This window comes from Heptranchias perlo, chromosome 7 (genome assembly GCF_035084215.1).
Source record: "Heptranchias perlo isolate sHepPer1 chromosome 7, sHepPer1.hap1, whole genome shotgun sequence".
Taxonomy (NCBI): Eukaryota; Metazoa; Chordata; class Chondrichthyes; order Hexanchiformes; family Hexanchidae; genus Heptranchias; species Heptranchias perlo.
The window spans coordinates 72,302,638-72,324,575 of record NC_090331.1 but is presented as its reverse complement, the minus strand read 5'-3'; the positions used below and the strand labels follow the sequence as shown (position 1 = coordinate 72,324,575).

The window sequence follows — 21,938 nt, the reverse complement described above, 5'->3', positions numbered from 1 at the left end:
CTCTATAAACATCAAGCTTTCATGGGCCAATACAACAAAGTTCAAATGCAGGATGAAGCTCTCAATCTTCTGCCCTAACAACGTGCCCTAACCCTACCCTCACAGCGGCACAGACAACTGCAACCAATCTGAGATTTTTATTCCAACAGCCATCCTTTGGCTTCTGAATCAGTTCAAATGATCCCAGGTTGCCTCAGTGGGTTGAGTTAGAGTCAAGCTCATGTCCGAGAAGTCAAGTGACTATGCTGTAAACTACTTCAAAGTTACATTCCTTCTGACGGACTCTCAGTGCCGTTAAAGTGATGATATTCAGGTGATTAGCTCCACTCCTGTACAAGTCTGTAGCAAATCAACCTCCTCATCCTCAGATCAAAAGATTTATTTTGCTTGGTTTCAGACATATAAAAAACTATGGTTCTACTGCCTGTTGAGCCTTTCATCGGAGATGTCTGTGAGATGAATTGAAGAGTGAGTAAAGTGTCCATTTATCTATGGTACAAGCAAACAAGATACATTTACCTTCTATATCACAGAGAACACCTTTCACAGCAAGAATGTGTGTACAAATTTGCTTATAACTCCAATCTGAAAGTTTTGCATGGTAATTATATCTGTTACACATATACTGATTGAAGGACTTTTGCACTGTTGCTTTGGTCAAAACAACAAGCAGCTACTGGTTTTCTGATTCTCTCCTCATAAGTGTACGTGTATCACCAATTATAAAACAGAAGTAAATTCAAAAATACCAGTATTAGCATTGTTAAAATACATTGATCAAAGCAAGGATTACAGGTTGCTACTGAAAAGGAAGTGACTGAAATGTTAAAGGCACTGAAAGAGGGTAAGACACCAAAGCCAGCACACTAGGGTACCTAAGCAAGAAGCCAAGAAAATTGGTTATGTTTTGGTGGAGGTCTTTAAGGTCAGGAGTTGTGCCCAAGGATTGGAGAGAAAGGGACACAACCAGTGTAATTAAAAAAAGGGCAAAAGGACCGTCCTGGAAATTATAGGCTGATGAGCCTGACGTCTGTTGTTGGGAAAATGTTCAGATATTATCTTAACGAAGGGCATCATTTAACGCCAAAGGCATATGAAGCCACCAAGATAAATTAGCACAACTTTATGGAGGGAACCCTGTTGGAATACTTTGAGGTGGTATTGGAGGTTATGGATGAAAGAAACTCCATGAATATTGTTTGTACAGACTACAGTGAGGCTTTTGATTCAGTGCCACATTGTAGTTTGATCCAAAAGACAGCAAAGCATAGATTAGATGAGCAGTTATTGAATTGGTTTGGCAACTGACTGCATCAATTGAGACAGCGAGTTATTGTGCATGGAGCTGGTTCCGAATGATGGGAAATGATTGAGGGTGCCCCAGGGATCTGTGCTGGGACCTTTGCTATTCACATTATATATCAATGATTTGGAAGTGGAGATAGAGTCAAAACTGCCCAAATTTTCTAATGACACCATGGTGGGGATTGCAAACAATCAAAAGCAGGTTGATCAGGTGCAGAGCATTCTGGACAGACGATAAATTGGTTGTAAAATTGTGACAAGTGTCGGGAATTTCGGGTCTTTCCCAGAGATTCATGGATCTGGACGATAGCACAGACAAAGAAAGCCACCTGATGTGTTAGTTTTGTGGCTCACAGTGATTTTTTATTCAGTAATTTAAAAAGAGCACATGGCCAGCATGAAGCCACTCAATTAATAGAAGGATTACTCTTCCCGATAATGCAAGTGGGGATTTGCGATGTTCCTTACTTAATGATTTGAAAGAGCACATGAGGAGGCTCAAAACAAAGCGAGCAAAGAAATGATACAACCTTACCCATGAAAGCAGTCGTCTAGGTCAAAGCAGTCGTTCAGGTCCGAAAGTAGGGAATTGATTTCTTTGGTAACAGGTGATATGTCGAAGTTTGTCTCATCAAGTTTTGTCTTTTCATCAACGTTTAGAGACATTGGGGTAAAATTCGATATGGGCCGTTTTCGGGCGGGGGTGGCATGATGTGATTGTACCCCGCGCCCGATGGACCCTACGCAGGCAGCACGTGAACTTCGTGCTGCCAGCTACCCACCATGATATCTCTGTGCAGCTGAGAGGCTACACGGAGAATGAGGAAGTTGGAAATGGGGCGTGCACAGCGCACGTCATCAGCAGCCCGCACCTCTTAAAAGTGCCGGTGCACACTGCAAATGGCAGGTACACTGCTTACTTGCAGGAGGGAAAGATGGCCATGAGGATAGCTGGACCACCACGAAAGAGGGCTCCACGCTATTCCGATGATGCTCTGGAGGCCCTGGTGGAAGGGGTGTACGGAAGGGTGGCAGGAGTCCCTCCGGACTGCAGCTCCGCAGGCATTGGCAGGCTGTGGCGCAGGATTTCAACGCCAGGAGCACTGCACCCGCCATGTCATGCAGTGCTGAAAGAAGTTCAATGATTTGACACGAGTGGTCAAGGTGAGTGAATGCAAGTGTCAAGTAGCACATCCTACCAAATGCATTACTGCCACACACATCACACTCCCCGTCACCCACCCACCAACAAACACTGCCCATCTACAAGCAATGCTGCACTCAGTACGCTGCATCTCACCCGAACATAGTTCTACACTTGCAGGCCACACAACCACCACTCACAGGTCACAGAAACTGACAGCTATTCGACCATGACAGACATATCACCCACATTCCTTGCAGGATACTCACTGACAAACTGTCCTCTGTTTTGCAGGAGAAGGTGGCACATAACGGCCGGCAGCAGGAGGGACTTGAGGGTGGATGGGCACGTTTACACGTCCTCACCGCCCGAGAGGAGACAGTGTTTCGGATCAGTGGGCGGCCCGTTATCCCTTGTTGTCAAATGTAATGTAAATGTATGATCGAAGTGAATGTCCAAATCCTTAAAGGGACTGGTTAACCCTTTATATTGAATCATCCAGTCGTTCAAAATAATAAAATGAGGTTTGACCCAATGTCCAAAATCCTTACAGTCCCTCCTCAAGTGGATCTGACTAATCTTTTGACCAATCCACTTTCACACACTTTGAGCATTGTCCGTGATTGGTAAGTTTCCTTTATCATTGGGTCATGTTCCTGTGTAGGACGGGTTTGCCGTGACATATGCAGAAAGAATATTGCTTTGCCATGGTTGTGAATTAAACATCCCATTACACATAAGCAGATTATCATCATAAACATTAGTAAACGTTGCTTATTAAAGCCATACTAAACATTCTAACCCATGTGTGTTGTCCAACATTATGTACTGTCTCACACCACTCATGATCTACTAGCTTTTGTATTTTTTTAATCTATAAATGCATTAGCTCGTTTCATCTTCACCAAGTTTGTCAGAAAATTACAGTGTGCAATATTCTCAAGAAATCTTGGACTTAAAAGATTCTCCAGCTCTCCTTTTACCATTATCCATTTTGTGGATAATTCTTGTTAAATATAATTTCTCCGTTGCCTCCGGTTGTCCCAATTTCATTATTGAAACATAGAGTAAACATTCCCAACCTGGTCTAAGTTATATTGTTTGTTTATTTTACTTAACCTCTTCTTGGACCTTTTATTTCCCAACATATCCCGTTATATTGTGTTTGAGTCCATTATGTCATTTACTCTTCCCATTATTTGCTCCGTGCCTTTTGTTATTTTGGCTCTCGATACTGTATCCTATTGGGTTTCATATATCAGGGGCTCAATTTTAAAAAGGTGGCGTGATGGCAGTGGGGTTTCGCGCCCGTCAGTCAGCCTGATTGACAGACTGGCTGCCAACAGGAGCTGCTACGCCGAGGGGAGTGGTGGAGAGAAATAGAGAGAGAGAGAGAGACACACATCATCCAGTGCTGGAACAGAGAGTGGAGAGCGCTGTAGATTGTGGGGGGGGGAGAGGGGAAGATCGGGGGGGGTGGTGGAGAGAGGGAGATCCGGGGGTAGAGTGAGGGGGAGATCGGGGGGGGAGACGCCGGGGGCTGAGTGGAGCATCGGAGTGGGAGACATTGGGGGCTGAGAGGGACGACAGAGAGGGGGGACATCAGGGGGAGAGGGGGACATCAGAGAGGGGGACATCCGACATCAGAGCAGGGGGGTGCAGGAGACATCGGTGGCAAAGTTGGTTTATTTTTTATTTAAATTATTACGATTATTTTTGCCTGACCAAGCCCTTCACATCAGGTTTCACCAGGCGTGAATTGGAAGCTGTGGGAAAGCTGCCCAGGTAAGTTTTCAATCGTTTTAACTCTGTACTATGTCAGAAATAAAATACTTTAAGTACCTCAATGAGATACGTTTGGTTCTTTAACTATCGTCCCGCTGGTTTTAATTGCCGGCAGGACTTCTGCATTCGTGTAGCGCACGCGCACACAGGCACGTCATTGGGAAACCCGGAAGTCGGCGGCTTCTTCACCCACTTGTGATTTTCCTGATTGTCGCAGTCCCCCTGCCCCCAACGCACCCGCAATTTTATTTGAAAATCAGGGCCCAGATCTCGATCCCCTTTATTCATGCTCTTTAAAAGTTCCTTCATTTGTTCCCGCATGCTCTCTATGTCTATCTGGTTCCAGGCTGCTGTTTCCAGCCATGACTCTGATTCCTAATCATTCTCATCTCCCCGCCTCCTTCTACTGTGGGTCCCCGCACCATTGGTGAGTGAGGTGGTTGTAACATTGTCGCAGTCAACATTAATTCCCATATTTGTAAAAGCTAGTGCCACAGCTAAACAGTCCCTCATGCCTTTTATTAAATTCTAGTCTTTAAGGTTTCCTTAATTAGGTCTCTTTCAATGTTACCATCCAGGATCGCTCCCTTTTTCCAAGCCAGGGAGAGGATTGGTGTACCACTCTCTCCTGTGCATTTACAATCTAGTCCAACTTCTTCCTCTTATACCCATCCCAACTTCCCATTCCCATTCGAGGGCAGCAATTGGTCCCATGTTTTGGGGGATTGCTCAATCAAATTCTTTAACATTGCTTTTAATGTTCGGTTCGTTCTCTCCACTAAGCCTGATGGGGAAGGATTATGTGAAATATGGAATCGTGTTTTGATTCCCAACACATTGGTCCGAGTCGATGGACTTTGGGAATCCCCATCTGGTGAATACGTGATTCACCAGTATTTTAGCAGTGGCCTGTGCTGTTGCAATGGGGGGTTTGAAATGCTACTACTCACTTTGAGACTGTGTCTACTAGTACCACCACATACCGATAACCTCGAGAGAAAGGGAGAAAGGGCCCAATGTAACCTGTCTGTAGATTGGTCCAAGGGCCAGCTGTCGGCCGGGTGTGGTGTAACAGTGTCTTCTTGGCATTCGCATCCGGGTTGTGCTGTACACAAATTAAACAGTTTTGACAATAATGCTCCACCTGGCTTTTCATTCCATGCTGGAGCCTCTCTAATGTTCCCCGGGGTGTCCTGAAGTGGGTGCGTCCTGGGCTTGGTAAAGAAAAGCATTTCACTCATTCTGTGGTATCACCCACTTTTGGTCATACAGCAGGATCCCATCTTTCACCTTTAATTCGGGTTGATTATCATATTCTCCCCTTGGACTTTCTTTCTTTTCTAGCATCACCAAGACTGCCTTTATTTCAGGATCTTCTTTTTATAATTGTTTCAAATTGATTGGGTTGGGCAATTTCTCAGGCTGATTATTTTCCATTGGGGGAAACATTTCCACTCTCTCTCAATCCATTCCCCCATCCCCCCTTTCTTAGCCAATTCATTTGCTTTCTGATTTCCTTCAGGTGCCTTTATTGGACCTTCGTGGTGGTTGTGGTTGGCCACCTTACACTGTTACTTTTCTCCGTGAATACATCAGATTTCCTTCTATCACCGGGGGAACTAACTGACATTAAGAAACTTAAAAAATTTTATACACTTGACTAAAGCACTGCGACAATCGCACTAAATTTCTAAGCAACCCAACAAAATATGGCGAGAGAAAACATGGGAGAGACAGGCAAGCTTTTCTGTCTGATCTTCCAAGGTCTCGCTCTCTCCTTTTTGCGAGCAGCCTGTCTGAAATTAACCCTGTCTATCTCACACACTGATGTACACAGAACAGCTGGATTTGGAATTTCCAACTCCAAGCCCTTCTCTTTGTGTTTTTGAGATGTAATCACATTAATAAGAATGTTTGGTAAATGGTTGAAGTGATTTAAAACAAGTAAAGCAATAAACACTCTAGCTTGTAACAGAAGAAGAGAGACAGAATCCAAGTGAATGTCCAAATCCTTAAAGAGACTGGTTAACTCTTTATGTTGAATCGTCAATTAGTTCAAAAGAGTAAATGGGGTTTGACCAAATGTCCAAATTCCTTACACAAGTGCAAAGTGATAAGAAAAGGGAAGAATAATAAACACTGGAATTATAAACTAAATGGTGTTAGTGCACAGAATACAGCATAGGAAAGGATATTAGTGTATTGGTGAATGGCAATGGTATGTAATGTAAATCGGTGTTGAGTTATATAGCACGTACAATGGGACATAAACATCGGTGGGGGCTTTAGACAGGCAATAACGGATCAGTTGTCCATTGTACGGCTCGCCCGATTTATCTTGACTTTGACTACAATGGAAAGGAAAATCTGGGTGTGGAGGAGGGGAGTGTATAATGGGCAATCGATCCGATCTCGCCTGTTTACACCACGACTGGGGTTGAAAGTTTAGCACACAATGTCTCCAGCCTTCTCAGCCCCCTTCCTCCGGTCTCTGGTCTTCTTTTCATCCTCTTATCGAGAAATGACACCATGACATCAGCTGCCTTTGTTTCTGTATTCTCTTTACCCACACTCATCTATCTTCCTCTGAACATGTAGCTCTCCGTGTTCTCAGCCACAACCCTGAAAGACCTGATTATTTATAACTCTGGGTGGATTTGAGGTGGGTGGGTAACAGTGTAAGTATGAAACTCACCCACTGCTTCAGAAATAGGCCTGGGTTATTTTATCTCCCGGGCGTCATTCCAGAAAGGATGTGTTGGAATATTACGCAGCCTGAAGGCCCCACTGGTGACACAGGTAGGTGGCAAGATCAGCTTCTGGAGGTGTCTCATGGAGGTTGTGTTCATGAGGCAGAGTGGGGGAGGGGTGGAGTTTGGGGTGTGGAGGCCTAAACTTTCCTCGGGCCCCAGCTATGCCTGCCTTTTGTAGGATGTGTCGAAATCTCTGTCCCAAACATGATCAAGCTGCCTCTCTGAGCTCTACCTGACAAGGAGTATAGAAACTGAGTGTTATTTGTATCTGCACTGATCAATGCACGTATGATAATAAAAATATTCAATTTTTCTGGTGTATTGCATCTGGATTTATCAATTATGTTCTTGCAGATCACAAAGAATTATAACCGATATTCTGAATTCATGTGATCATCCTCATTTCAATGCTGTACAATGGTCAGTGACAAATTGCTCTTAGTGTTATGGGAGGGGATCAATTATACTCATTCAGGTGAGGTGTCAGTGCTAAGTACAGGAGTGGCCCATCTGCTTACTTTTCCTACCTTATCTGAGCATTTATGGGTCGAATATGGCACAGGCTAGATATAGAATGAAGCTCCTTCCTCAGTCACACTTCTGACATTTTCTTTTCCCATCAGCCATTCTTTTCTCCTCTCAATTAATGCCAAATTTCAGGCACACTGAGCTGGATTCAAGTTAAAGTCCTAACGGGGAAATACAAATGTTACAAACTACTTCACAATGCAATTCCATCTGAAAGACACTTTGTTCCCTCGGAGATAATTGGTGATGAGACAGCTGACTCCTCTGCTGTCTATAACTGTGTCTAATTCACCTTGTTATTCCCTGATCTAAAAGCCTATTTGCCTTGCTATCACAGATGGCTGTGCATGGAGCCATGGCCCCATTGACCTTTGACTGTTGCATCATAGGTGCCTGCATGACGGCTGAGGCAGTGGGCAGAGTACAGCACAGCAAAGCATGTTAGGATATCAATGCGTAGGATATGGGGTTTTCGAGTCGCAATCCTCTACCCTTCCCAATCTAGGTTACATTGCTGTGGTGAAATACTGAGCACAGGCCAGGGTTTCTGCCAAAAAGGAAGAAGAACTGAGAAGGAAGAAACAACTCAAAAATATAAGTGATAAAACCAGATGCATTAATCCAAACAAAATTGAATCTTTGTATTAAGCTATCTCCATTGATCAGTAAAGGTACAAATAGCTGGATGTATATTCGCAATGATATCCTTTCTGCACTCCAACACACTTCCAGCTTTAATGCTGTGTTTGAGATATTTAATTGTAAGGTGGAAGTGAAATAGACTCTAAATCTGGTCTGTTATTTGTATAACAATTAAAATGAGGTGAAAGCAAACTGAAAACAATCAATGACGCATCACCCATAACTCAGGTATTTTTCTACAATGAATGCAACATTTGTTCTGTTGCTATTTTGCTGATTTTCAATCCTGAATCATTCGTGTAACAAAAGTACAGCCCAGAGAGGCCTTTCTGCCCAGCATATAAATACCAAGCTGTGTGAAACAGTGGAACATTCAGTCAGTTACTAATCTAACTGTGAGCTCAAAATGGGAAAGGCAAGGAGAACTCAGATTTTATACATTGTATTAGAATTCATCGTTAATTATCTTCTAGTTTGTGAAATTATTAATTACAAGCTTATGTCTTTCCACAGATCATCTTTTACGAGGACAGAAACTTCCAGGGTCGGCACCACGAGTGCAGTACTGACTGTGCTGACCTGTCCTCTTACTTCAGCCGCTGTAACTCCATCCGTGTTGAGAGTGACTGGTGGGTGGTGTATGAGAAACCCAATTACATGGGATATCAGTATGTTCTGAGCAGGGGAGAATATCCTGACTACCAGCGCTGGATGGGATTCAATGACAACATCAGGTCATGTCGCACCTACCCATACGTAAGTAAACAAACTTTTGGTGGTTTCTTTGTTCTACCCAGAGTGACATCTAGAAAATGGCCACTGTGCTGGGCATTTTATTTTGTCTGTGTCGGCTGTGAAGACATATTACCCGTTTACATGGGGCTGATTTTAACTTTCGGCAGTGGGGGATAACGGACGGAAGCGGATTGGCTGCCCGTCATATATCCTGCCTGATTTTCCAATCCACTGCCACCTGTTTTCTGCTACTATCAAAAGTTAGTACCAGCCCTTGTAATTTTGTACCTGCGGTGAAGTTATACGGCTTGGTTTTTAAGTCTATACTTGTGCGAACTGGAAAGGAAGGTCAATGTGTCATGTGACGTGTAGCCTGTTGCATAGCTCATAAATATTTGGAAATATAATTGGATACATTTGTTTGTTATTAATCAAATATTCAGAACTGAAAGCCAAATTGATGCATTGAGTGTGTAGAAAGTAATAAGTTTATCTCGAGCTAGACTAAGACATGACTGAGTACAACTTGCTGACAGGCATATTTGCACTTGCACCATTAGTTTTACTGTAATTGTTTAATAGATTAAAAGAAAGAGAAACCTGCTCCCACACACAGAGAAAAATCTCCTCACAATACGATCAATAAGTAAATTTAGATTTTTACAGCTATTGAGAAACCTCCTGTCTGGGTGCAACCATTAATATCAGACCACGTGTACTCTTACAGAGAGTTCACTGCTTCACTGTATAAAATTACATAGGAGCTGCTTGCTGTTAACGAGGCTCAAACATAATCAACTTGTTCAATCGATGTTAATAAATTTACTCAGCTTTGCCCTCATTGTTGATGACATCATCTGGGCCCCGTCATATTCCCTCCTTACCAGGTATCTCTTTTTCTACACATACCAAATGTATATTTGCAGTTTCATCAGGAATATGATCGTATTTATATTACAGTACAGAGGAAGGTCGTACAGAATGAAGATTTATGAGAGGCCTGACTTTGGAGGACAGATGATGGAATTCACGGATGACTGTCCATCTGTCTACGATCGTTTCCGCTCCCGTGACATTCACTCCTGCCATGTGATGGACGGTTACTGGAACTTCTATGAACAACCCAACTACAGAGGCCGCCAGTACTTCATGAGACCCGGTGAATACAGGAGATTCAGTGACTGGGGTGGCATCAGCTCAAGTATCGGATCTTTCAGGCGCATGAGGGATATCTAGTCTATCATTGTAAAACATGACTTTATGTTGTTGAATCATTAGCCAACATAATAAAAGATCCACTATTACACTGTCATTTTGCTTAATTGACTTATTTTCTGATCCGCAATGAAATTGTCCAAAACAGTGATGGTATCAGGTGGTCTCATGCAGAATATTTTACCGTAGCTATATGAATATCATTAAAGTGAGTAATTAGTGATGCAGAAAATTACATTGGAAATGTAATTAGAGATGCAGAATTGTGCCCACCGGTGCCAATCAGTACCGATCTGGGTGGGGTTTGCGTGGCCAATAGGAGATCAGCTCATTTGTACGGGACTTGGAGGAGTCATTTCCCAATCCTGCATCTCTTCCGGTGAGGTCTATTTACACCTTTCATGAGGGTGATATAGCAGATCTCACTGGGCCTACTTACAAGGCTGATTAGGAATGCCCAACTAAAAGAAAGAACTTGTATTTATATAGCCCCTTTCACAACCTCAGGATGTGCCAATGTGCTTTACAGCCAATTAAGCACTTTAGAAGTGCAGTCACTGTTGTAATGGAGGAAACACGGCAGACAATTTGCGCACAGCAAGCTCTCACTAACTGAAATGCGATCAATAACCAGATCATCTGTTTTTAGTGATGTTGGTCGAGGGATAAATATTGGAATGGACATCGGGGAGAACTGCCCAGATCTTGAGACGAGAGTCTCTGTCAGTAGATTACAGTGTTCCCTCAGTACTGCACTAAAGTATCAGCCTAGGTTTTGTGCTCAAATCTCTGGAGTGCGACTTAAACCTACAACCTTCTAACTCAGAGACGAGAGTGCGACAACTGAGCCATGGCTAACACTAAGATCCCGACCTGGCCTATCCAGCAACCGACATTTTTCTCAACCTTTCTGCTGGATTCCCGGGATTTCAACCTGAAGGAATTTGGCCTTGTAAACTCAATCAATAACATTGACAATTTAATGTTGTGACTTCAAAGAAGAGAGATTGAAAATGTGTGTCACTATGAATGAGGACTGCTTGGCCCATAATCACAGGTGGTCAATTCTTTAGCATTTCAATTTGCCAAAGAAATCTGAAATAAAGGTCAGGCACATTTCAAGCAGAAAGCATTTAATGATTTAGTTCAATTTCCCTGACATCCACAGCTCTAAGAGAATGTGATTCATTGAAAGAAACACATTGTAAAACATATCACATGGCAAAAATAACTCAATCAGTGCTGTTGGAACGCAACCTCAGAAAAAATATCAATTCCTGCTGGTAATATCAGCACCAATCAATGATAAAAAATGTTACGTGAATATTTATAATTAATGCAGTGATTTATCAGAAATTTTCTCATCAAATATAATAACTTTCTAATCTCCTCAGGTAAAAATACAGGTCAATATTAAATAGCTCCCAACTGGTTTAAAGAGGGTAGTATTTTGTGTGATTGAGGTGAATTGTGCAAGTTTTAGGTGATGGAACTTGTTTCGATCTCTATAAACATCAAGCTTTCATGGGCCAATACAACAAAGTTCAAATGCAGGATGAAGCTCTCAATCTTCTGCCCTAACAACGTGCCCTAACCCTACCCTCACAGCGGCACAGACAACTGCAACCAATCTGAGATTTTTATTCCAACAGCCATCCTTTGGCTTCTGAATCAGTTCAAATGATCCCAGGTTGCCTCAGTGGGTTGAGTTAGAGTCAAGCTCATGTCCGAGAAGTCAAGTGACTATGCTGTAAACTACTTCAAAGTTACATTCCTTCTGACGGACTCTCAGTGCCGTTAAAGTGATGATATTCAGGTGATTAGCTCCACTCCTGTACAAGTCTGTAGCAAATCAACCTCCTCATCCTCAGATCAAAAGATTTATTTTGCTTGGTTTCAGACATATAAAAAACTATGGTTCTACTGCCTGTTGAGCCTTTCATCGGAGATGTCTGTGAGATGAATTGAAGAGTGAGTAAAGTGTCCATTTATCTATGGTACAAGCAAACAAGATACATTTACCTTCTATATCACAGAGAACACCTTTCACAGCAAGAATGTGTGTACAAATTTGCTTATAACTCCAATCTGAAAGTTTTGCATGGTAATTATATCTGTTACACATATACTGATTGAAGGACTTTTGCACTGTTGCTTTGGTCAAAACAACAAGCAGCTACTGGTTTTCTGATTCTCTCCTCATAAGTGTACGTGTATCACCAATTATAAAACAGAAGTAAATTCAAAAATACCAGTATTAGCATTGTTAAAATACATTGATCAAAGCAAGGATTACAGGTTGCTACTGAAAAGGAAGTGACTGAAATGTTGAAGGCACTGAAAGAGGGTAAGACACCAAAGCCAGCACACTAGGGTACCTAAGCAAGAAGCCAAGAAAATTGGTTATGTTTTGGTGGAGGTCTTTAAGGTCAGGAGTTGTGCCCAAGGATTGGAGAGAAAGGGACACAACCAGTGTAATTAAAAAAAGGGCAAAAGGACGGTCCTGGAAATGATAGGCTGATGAGGCTGACGTCTGTTGTTGGGAAAATGTTCAGATATTATCTTAACGAAGGGCATCATTTAACGCCAAAGGCATATGAAGCCACCAAGATAAATTAGCACAACTTTATGGAGGGAACCCTGTTGGAATTCTTTGAGGTGGTATTGGAGGTTATGGATGAAAGAAACTCCATGAATATTGTTTGTACAGACTACAGTGAGGCTTTTGATTCAGTGCCACATTGTAGTTTGATCCAAAAGACAGCAAAGCATAGATTAGATGAGCAGTTATTGAATTGGTTTGGCAACTGACTGCATCAATTGAGACAGCGAGTTATTGTGCATGGAGCTGGTTCCGAATGATGGGAAATGATTGAGGGTGCCCCAGGGATCTGTGCTGGGACCTTTGCTATTCACATTATATATCAATGATTTGGAAGTGGGGATAGAGTCAAAACTGCCCAAATTTTCTAATGACACCATGGTGGGGATTGCAAACAATCAAAAGCAGGTTGATCAGGTGCAGAGCATTCTGGACAGACGATAAATTGGTTGTAAAATTGTGACAAGTGTCGGGAATTTCGGGTCTTTCCCAGAGATTCATGGATCTGGACGATAGCACAGACAAAGAAAGCCACCTGATGTGTTAGTTTTGTGGCTCACAGTGATTTTTTATTTAGTAATTTAAAAAGAGCACATGGCCAGCATGAAGCCACTCAATTAATAGAAGGATTACTCTTCCCGATAATGCAAGTGGGGATTTGCGATGTTCCTTACTTAATGATTTGAAAGAGCACATGAGGAGGCTCAAAACAAAGCGAGCAAAGAAATGATACAACCTTACCCATGAAAGCAGTCGTCTAGGTCAAAGCAGTCGTTCAGGTCCGAAAGTAGGGAATTGATTTCTTTGGTAACAGGTGATATGTCGAAGTTTGTCTCATCAAGTTTTGTCTTTTCATCAACGTTTAGAGACATTGGGGTAAAATTCGATATGGGCCGTTTTCGGGCGGGGGTGGCATGATGTGATTGTACCCCGCGCCCGATGGACCCTACGCAGGCAGCACGTGAACTTCGTGCTGCCAGCTACCCACCATGATATCTCTGTGCAGCTGAGAGGCTACACGGAGAATGAGGAAGTTGGAAATGGGGCGTGCACAGCGCACGTCATCAGCAGCCCGCACCTCTTAAAAGTGCCGGTGCACACTGCAAATGGCAGGTACACTGCTTACTTGCAGGAGGGAAAGATGGCCATGAGGATAGCTGGACCACCACGAAAGAGGGCTCCACGCTATTCCGATGATGCTCTGGAGGCCCTGGTGGAAGGGGTGTACGGAAGGGTGGCAGGAGTCCCTCCGGACTGCAGCTCCGCAGGCATTGGCAGGCTGTGGCGCAGGATTTCAACGCCAGGAGCACTGCACCCGCCATGTCATGCAGTGCTGAAAGAAGTTCAATGATTTGACACGAGTGGTCAAGGTGAGTGAATGCAAGTGTCAAGTAGCACATCCTACCAAATGCATTACTGCCACACACATCACACTCCCCGTCACCCACCCACCAACAAACACTGCCCATCTACAAGCAATGCTGCACTCAGTACGCTGCATCTCACCCGAACATAGTTCTACACTTGCAGGCCACACAACCACCACTCACAGGTCACAGAAACTGACAGCTATTCGACCATGACAGACATATCACCCACATTCCTTGCAGGATACTCACTGACAAACTGTCCTCTGTTTTGCAGGAGAAGGTGGCACATAACGGCCGGCAGCAGGAGGGACTTGAGGGTGGATGGGCACGTTTACACGTCCTCACCGCCCGAGAGGAGACAGTGTTTCGGATCAGTGGGCGGCCCGTTATCCCTTGTTGTCAAATGTAATGTAAATGTATGATCGAAGTGAATGTCCAAATCCTTAAAGGGACTGGTTAACCCTTTATATTGAATCATCCAGTCGTTCAAAATAATAAAATGAGGTTTGACCCAATGTCCAAAATCCTTACAGTCCCTCCTCAAGTGGATCTGACTAATCTTTTGACCAATCCACTTTCACACACTTTGAGCATTGTCCGTGATTGGTAAGTTTCCTTTATCATTGGGTCATGTTCCTGTGTAGGACGGGTTTGCCGTGACATATGCAGAAAGAATATTGCTTTGCCATGGTTGTGAATTAAACATCCCATTACACATAAGCAGATTATCATCATAAACATTAGTAAACGTTGCTTATTAAAGCCATACTAAACATTCTAACCCATGTGTGTTGTCCAACATTATGTACTGTCTCACACCACTCATGATCTACTAGCTTTTGTATTTTTTTAATCTATAAATGCATTAGCTCGTTTCATCTTCACCAAGTTTGTCAGAAAATTACAGTGTGCAATATTCTCAAGAAATCTTGGACTTAAAAGATTCTCCAGCTCTCCTTTTACCATTATCCATTTTGTGGATAATTCTTGTTAAATATAATTTCTCCGTTGCCTCCGGTTGTCCCAATTTCATTATTGAAACATAGAGTAAACATTCCCAACCTGGTCTAAGTTATATTGTTTGTTTATTTTACTTAACCTCTTCTTGGACCTTTTATTTCCCAACATATCCCGTTATATTGTGTTTGAGTCCATTATGTCATTTACTCTTCCCATTATTTGCTCCGTGCCTTTTGTTATTTTGGCTCTCGATACTGTATCCTATTGGGTTTCATATATCAGGGGCTCAATTTTAAAAAGGTGGCGTGATGGCAGTGGGGTTTCGCGCCCGTCAGTCAGCCTGATTGACAGACTGGCTGCCAACAGGAGCTGCTACGCCGAGGTGAGTGGTGGAGAGAAATAGAGAGAGAGAGAGAGACACACATCATCCAGTGCTGGAACAGAGAGTGGAGAGCGCTGTAGATTGTGGGGGGGGGAGAGGGGAAGATCGGGGGGGGTGGTGGAGAGAGGGAGATCCGGGGGTAGAGTGAGGGGGAGATCGGGGGGGGAGACGCCGGGGGCTGAGTGGAGCATCGGAGTGGGAGACATTGGGGGCTGAGAGGGACGACAGAGAGGGGGGACATCAGGGGGAGAGGGGGACATCAGAGAGGGGGACATCCGACATCAGAGCAGGGGGGTGCAGGAGACATCGGTGGCAAAGTTGGTTTATTTTTTATTTAAATTATTACGATTATTTTTGCCTGACCAAGCCCTTCACATCAGGTTTCACCAGGCGTGAATTGGAAGCTGTGGGAAAGCTGCCCAGGTAAGTTTTCAATCGTTTTAACTCTGTACTATGTCAGAAATAAAATACTTTAAGTACCTCAATGAGATACGTTTGGTTCTTTAACTATCGTCCCGCTGGTTTTAATTGCCGGCAGGACTTCTGCATTCGTGTAGCGCACGCGCACACAGGCACGTCATTGGGAAACCCGGAAGTCGGCGGCTTCTTCACCCACTTGTGATTTTCCTGATTGTCGCAGTCCCCCTGCCCCCAACGCACCCGCAATTTTATTTGAAAATCAGGGCCCAGATCTCGATCCCCTTTATTCATGCTCTTTAAAAGTTCCTTCATTTGTTCCCGCATGCTCTCTATGTCTATCTGGTTCCAGGCTGCTGTTTCCAGCCATGACTCTGATTCCTAATCATTCTCATCTCCCCGCCTCCTTCTACTGTGGGTCCCCGCACCATTGGTGAGTGAGGTGGTTGTAACATTGTCGCAGTCAACATTAATTCCCATATTTGTAAAAGCTAGTGCCACAGCTAAACAGTCCCTCATGCCTTTTATTAAATTCTAGTCTTTAAGGTTTCCTTAATTAGGTCTCTTTCAATGTTACCATCCAGGATCTCTCCCTTTTTCCAAGCCAGGGAGAGGATTGGTGTACCACTCTCTCCTGTGCATTTACAATCTAGTCCAACTTCTTCCTCTTATACCCATCCCAACTTCCCATTCCCATTCGAGGGCAGCAATTGGTCCCATGTTTTGGGGGATTGCTCAATCAAATTCTTTAACATTGCTTTTAATGTTCGGTTCGTTCTCTCCACTAAGCCTGATGGGGAAGGATTATGTGAAATATGGAATCGTGTTTTGATTCCCAACACATTGGTCCGAGTCGATGGACTTTGGGAATCCCCATCTGGTGAATACGTGATTCACCAGTATTTTAGCAGTGGCCTGTGCTGTTGCAATGGGGGGTTTGAAATGCTACTACTCACTTTGAGACTGTGTCTACTAGTACCACCACATACCGATAACCTCGAGAGAAAGGGAGAAAGGGCCCAATGTAACCTGTCTGTAGATTGGTCCAAGGGCCAGCTGTCGGCCGGGTGTGGTGTAACAGTGTCTTCTTGGCATTCGCATCCGGGTTGTGCTGTACACAAATTAAACAGTTTTGACAATAATGCTCCACCTGGCTTTTCATTCCATGCTGGAGCCTCTCTAATGTTCCCCGGGGTGTCCTGAAGTGGGTGCGTCCTGGGCTTGGTAAAGAAAAGCATTTCACTCATTCTGTGGTATCACCCACTTTTGGTCATACAGCAGGATCCCATCTTTCACCTTTAATTCGGGTTGATTATCATATTCTCCCCTTGGACTTTCTTTCTTTTCTACCATCACCAAGACTGCCTTTATTTCAGGATCTTCTTTTTATAATTGTTTCAAATTGATTGGGTTGGGCAATTTCTCAGGCTGATTATTTTCCATTGGGGGAAACATTTCCACTCGCTCTCAATCCATTCCCCCATCCCCCCTTTCTTAGCCAATTCATTTGCTTTCTGATTTCCTTTAGGTGCCTTTATTGGACCTTCGTGGTGGTTGTGGTTGGCCACCTTACACTGTTACTTTTCTCCGTGAATACATCAGATTTCCTTCTATCACCGGGGGAACTAACTGACATTAAGAAACTTAAAAAATTTTATACACTTGACTAAAGCACTGCGACAATCGCACTAAATTTCTAAGCAACCCAACAAAATATGGCGAGAGAAAACATGGGAGAGACAGGCAAGCTTTTCTGTCTGATCTTCCAAGGTCTCGCTCTCTCCTTTTTGCGAGCAGCCTGTCTGAAATTAACCCTGTCTATCTCACACACTGATGTACACAGAACAGCTGGATTTGGAATTTCCAACTCCAAGCCCTTCTCTTTGTGTTTTTGAGATGTAATCACATTAATAAGAATGTTTGGTAAATGGTTGAAGTGATTTAAAACAAGTAAAGCAATAAACACTCTAGCTTGTAACAGAAGAAGAGAGACAGAATCCAAGTGAATGTCCAAATCCTTAAAGAGACTGGTTAACTCTTTATGTTGAATCGTCAATTAGTTCAAAAGAGTAAATGGGGTTTGACCAAATGTCCAAATTCCTTACACAAGTGCAAAGTGATAAGAAAAGGGAAGAATAATAAACACTGGAATTATAAACTAAATGGTGTTAGTGCACAGAATACAGCATAGGAAAGGATATTAGTGTATTGGTGAATGGCAATGGTATGTAATGTAAATCGGTGTTGAGTTATATAGCACGTACAATGGGACATAAACATCGGTGGGGGCTTTAGACAGGCAATAACGGATCAGCTGTCCATTGTACGGCTCGCCCGATTTATCTTGACTTTGACTACAATGGAAAGGAAAATCTGGGTGTGGAGGAGGGGAGTGTATAATGGGCAATCGATCCGATCTCGCCTGTTTACACCACGACTGGAGTTGAAAGTTTAGCACACAATGTCTCCAGCCTTCTCAGCCCCCTTCCTCCGGTCTCTGGTCTTCTTTTCATCCTCTTATCGAGAAATGACACCATGACATCAGCTGCCTTTGTTTCTGTATTCTCTTTACCCACACTCATCTATCTTCCTCTGAACATGTAGCTCTCCGTGTTCTCAGCCACAACCCTGAAAGACCTGATTATTTATAACTCTGGGTGGATTTGAGGTGGGTGGGTAACAGTGTAAGTATGAAACTCACCCACTGCTTCAGAAATAGGCCTGGGTTATTTTATCTCCCGGGCGTCATTCCAGAAAGGATGTGTTGGAATATTACGCAGCCTGAAGGCCCCACTAGTGACACAGGTATGTGGCAAGATCAGCTTCTGGAGGTGTCTCATGGAGGTTGTGTTCATGAGGCAGAGTGGGGGAGGGGTGGAGTTTGGGGTGTGGAGGCCTAAACTTTCCTCGGGCCCCAGCTATGCCTGCCTTTTGTAGGATGTGTCGAAATCTCTGTCCCAAACATGATCAAGCTGCCTCTCTGAGCTCTACCTGACAAGGAGTATAGAAACTGAGTGTTATTTGTATCTGCACTGATCAATGCACGTATGATAATAAAAATATTCAATTTTTCTGGTGTATTGCATCTGGATTTATCAATTATGTTCTTGCAGATCACAAAGAATTATAACCGATATTCTGTATTCATGTGATCATCCTCATTTCAATGCTGTACAATGGTCAGTGACAAATTGCTCTTAGTGTTATGGGAGGGGATCAATTATACTCATTCAGGTGAGGTGTCAGTGCTAAGTACAGGAGTGGCCCATCTGCTTACTTTTCCTACCTTATCTGAGCATTTATGGGTCGAATATGGCACAGGCTAGATATAGAATGAAGCTCCTTCCTCAGTCACACTTCTGACATTTTCTTTTCCCATCAGCCATTCTTTTCTCCTCTCAATTAATGCCAAATTTCAGGCACACTGAGCTGGATTCAAGTTAAAGTCCTAACGGGGAAATACAAATGTTACAAACTACTTCACAATGCAATTCCATCTGAAAGACACTTTGTTCCCTCGGAGATAATTGGTGATGAGACAGCTGACTCCTCTGCTGTCTATAACTGTGTCTAATTCACCTTGTTATTCCCTGATCTAAAAGCCTATTTGCCTTGCTATCACAGATGGCTGTGCATGGAGCCATGGCCCCATTGACCTTTGACTGTTGCATCATAGGTGCCTGCATGACGGCTGAGGCAGTGGGCAGAGTACAGCACAGCAAAGCATGTTAGGATATCAATGCGTAGGATATGGGGTTTTCGAGTCGCAATCCTCTACCCTTCCCAATCTAGGTTACATTGCTGTGGTGAAATACTGAGCACAGGCCAGGGTTTCTGCCAAAAAGGAAGAAGAACTGAGAAGGAAGAAACAACTCAAAAATATAAGTGATAAAACCAGATGCATTAATCCAAACAAAATTGAATCTTTGTATTAAGCTATCTCCATTGATCAGTAAAGGTACAAATAGCTGGATGTATATTCGCAATGATATCCTTTCTGCACTCCAACACACTTCCAGCTTTAATGCTGTGTTTGAGATATTTAATTGTAAGGTGGAAGTGAAATAGACTCTAAATCTGGTCTGTTATTTGTATAACAATTAAAATGAGGTGAAAGCAAACTGAAAACAATCAATGACGCATCACCCATAACTCAGGTATTTTTCTACAATGAATGCAACATTTGTTCTGTTGCTATTTTGCTGATTTTCAATCCTGAATCATTCGTGTAACAAAAGTACAGCCCAGAGAGGCCTTTCTGCCCAGCATATAAATACCAAGCTGTGTGAAACAGTGGAACATTCAGTCAGTTACTAATCTAACTGTGAGCTCAAAATGGGAAAGGCAAGGAGAACTCAGATTTTATACATTGTATTAGAATTCATCGTTAATTATCTTCTAGTTTGTGAAATTATTAATTACAAGCTTATGTCTTTCCACAGATCATCTTTTACGAGGACAGAAACTTCCAGGGTCGGCACCACGAGTGCAGTACTGACTGTGCTGACCTGTCCTCTTACTTCAGCCGCTGTAACTCCATCCGTGTTGAGAGTGACTGGTGGGTGGTGTATGAGAAACCCAATTACATGGGATATCAGTATGTTCTGAGCAGGGGAGAATATCCTGACTACCAGCGCTGGATGGGATTCAATGACAACATCAGGTCATGTCGCACCTACCCATACGTAAGTAAACAAACTTTTGGTGGTTTCTTTGTTCTACCCAGAGTGACATCTAGAAAATGGCCACTGTGCTGGGCATTTTATTTTGTCTGTGTCGGCTGTGAAGACATATTACCCGTTTACATGGGGCTGATTTTAACTTTCGGCAGTGGGGGATAACGGACGGAAGCGGATTGGCTGCCCGTCATATATCCTGCCTGATTTTCCAATCCACTGCCACCTGTTTTCTGCTACTATCAAAAGTTAGTACCAGCCCTTGTAATTTTGTACCTGCGGTGAAGTTATACGGCTTGGTTTTTAAGTCTATACTTGTGCGAACTGGAAAGGAAGGTCAATGTGTCATGTGACGTGTAGCCTGTTGCATAGCTCATAAATATTTGGAAATATAATTGGATACATTTGTTTGTTATTAATCAAATATTCAGAACTGAAAGCCAAATTGATGCATTGAGTGTGTAGAAAGTAATAAGTTTATCTCGAGCTAGACTAAGACATGACTGAGTACAACTTGCTGACAGGCATATTTGCACTTGCACCATTAGTTTTACTGTAATTGTTTAATAGATTAAAAGAAAGAGAAACCTGCTCCCACACACAGAGAAAAATCTCCTCACAATACGATCAATAAGTAAATTTAGATTTTTACAGCTATTGAGAAACCTCCTGTCTGGGTGCAACCATTAATATCAGACCACGTGTACTCTTACAGAGAGTTCACTGCTTCACTGTATAAAATTACATAGGAGCTGCTTGCTGTTAACGAGGCTCAAACATAATCAACTTGTTCAATCGATGTTAATAAATTTACTCAGCTTTGCCCTCATTGTTGATGACATCATCTGGGCCCCGTCATATTCCCTCCTTACCAGGTATCTCTTTTTCTACACATACCAAATGTATATTTGCAGTTTCATCAGGAATATGATCGTATTTATATTACAGTACAGAGGAAGGTCGTACAGAATGAAGATTTATGAGAGGCCTGACTTTGGAGGACAGATGATGGAATTCACGGATGACTGTCCATCTGTCTACGATCGTTTCCGCTCCCGTGACATTCACTCCTGCCATGTGATGGACGGTTACTGGAACTTCTATGAACAACCCAACTACAGAGGCCGCCAGTACTTCATGAGACCCGGTGAATACAGGAGATTCAGTGACTGGGGTGGCATCAGCTCAAGTATCGGATCTTTCAGGCGCATGAGGGACATCTAGTCTATCATTGTAAAACATGACTTTATGTTGTTGAATCATTAGCCAACATAATAAAAGATCCACTATTACACTGTCATTTTGCTTAATTGACTTATTTTCTGATCCGCAATGAAATTGTCCAAAACAGTGATGGTATCAGGTGGTCTCATGCAGAATATTTTACCGTAGCTATATGAATATCATTAAAGTGAGTAATTAGT

At 43.0% G+C, this 21,938-nt stretch overlaps 2 protein-coding genes across 2 annotated transcripts; both read left to right on the top strand.

Moving 5' to 3' along the window:
* The first annotated feature begins 6,316 nt into the window (after positions 1-6,316).
* LOC137323858 (gamma-crystallin S-1-like) lies at positions 6,317-10,128 on the top strand. The gene is made up of 3 exons (XM_067987869.1): positions 6,317-6,337; positions 8,671-8,913; positions 9,853-10,128. The coding sequence occupies exons 1-3, from the start codon at positions 6,317-6,319 to the stop codon at positions 10,126-10,128; spliced, it is 540 nt and encodes a 179-aa protein (XP_067843970.1).
* Positions 10,129-17,926: 7,798 nt separating this feature from the next.
* Positions 17,927-21,738, top strand: LOC137323857 (gamma-crystallin S-1-like). Its single transcript, XM_067987868.1, has 3 exons — positions 17,927-17,947; positions 20,281-20,523; positions 21,463-21,738. Exons 1-3 carry the CDS (start codon positions 17,927-17,929, stop codon positions 21,736-21,738), a joined length of 540 nt encoding a protein of 179 aa, XP_067843969.1.
* The last annotated feature ends 200 nt before the right edge of the window (positions 21,739-21,938 follow it).

Coding starts and splice junctions, on each gene's coding strand:
- LOC137323857 (XM_067987868.1), top strand. CDS start 17,927: ATGTCCAAATTCCTTACACAA. Junction 17,948..20,280: donor TGTCCAAATTCCTTACACAA/GTGCAAAGTGAT, acceptor GTCTTTCCACAG/ATCATCTTTTACGAGGACAG. Junction 20,524..21,462: donor CATGTCGCACCTACCCATAC/GTAAGTAAACAA, acceptor TTTATATTACAG/TACAGAGGAAGGTCGTACAG.
- LOC137323858 (XM_067987869.1), top strand. CDS start 6,317: ATGTCCAAATTCCTTACACAA. Junction 6,338..8,670: donor TGTCCAAATTCCTTACACAA/GTGCAAAGTGAT, acceptor GTCTTTCCACAG/ATCATCTTTTACGAGGACAG. Junction 8,914..9,852: donor CATGTCGCACCTACCCATAC/GTAAGTAAACAA, acceptor TTTATATTACAG/TACAGAGGAAGGTCGTACAG.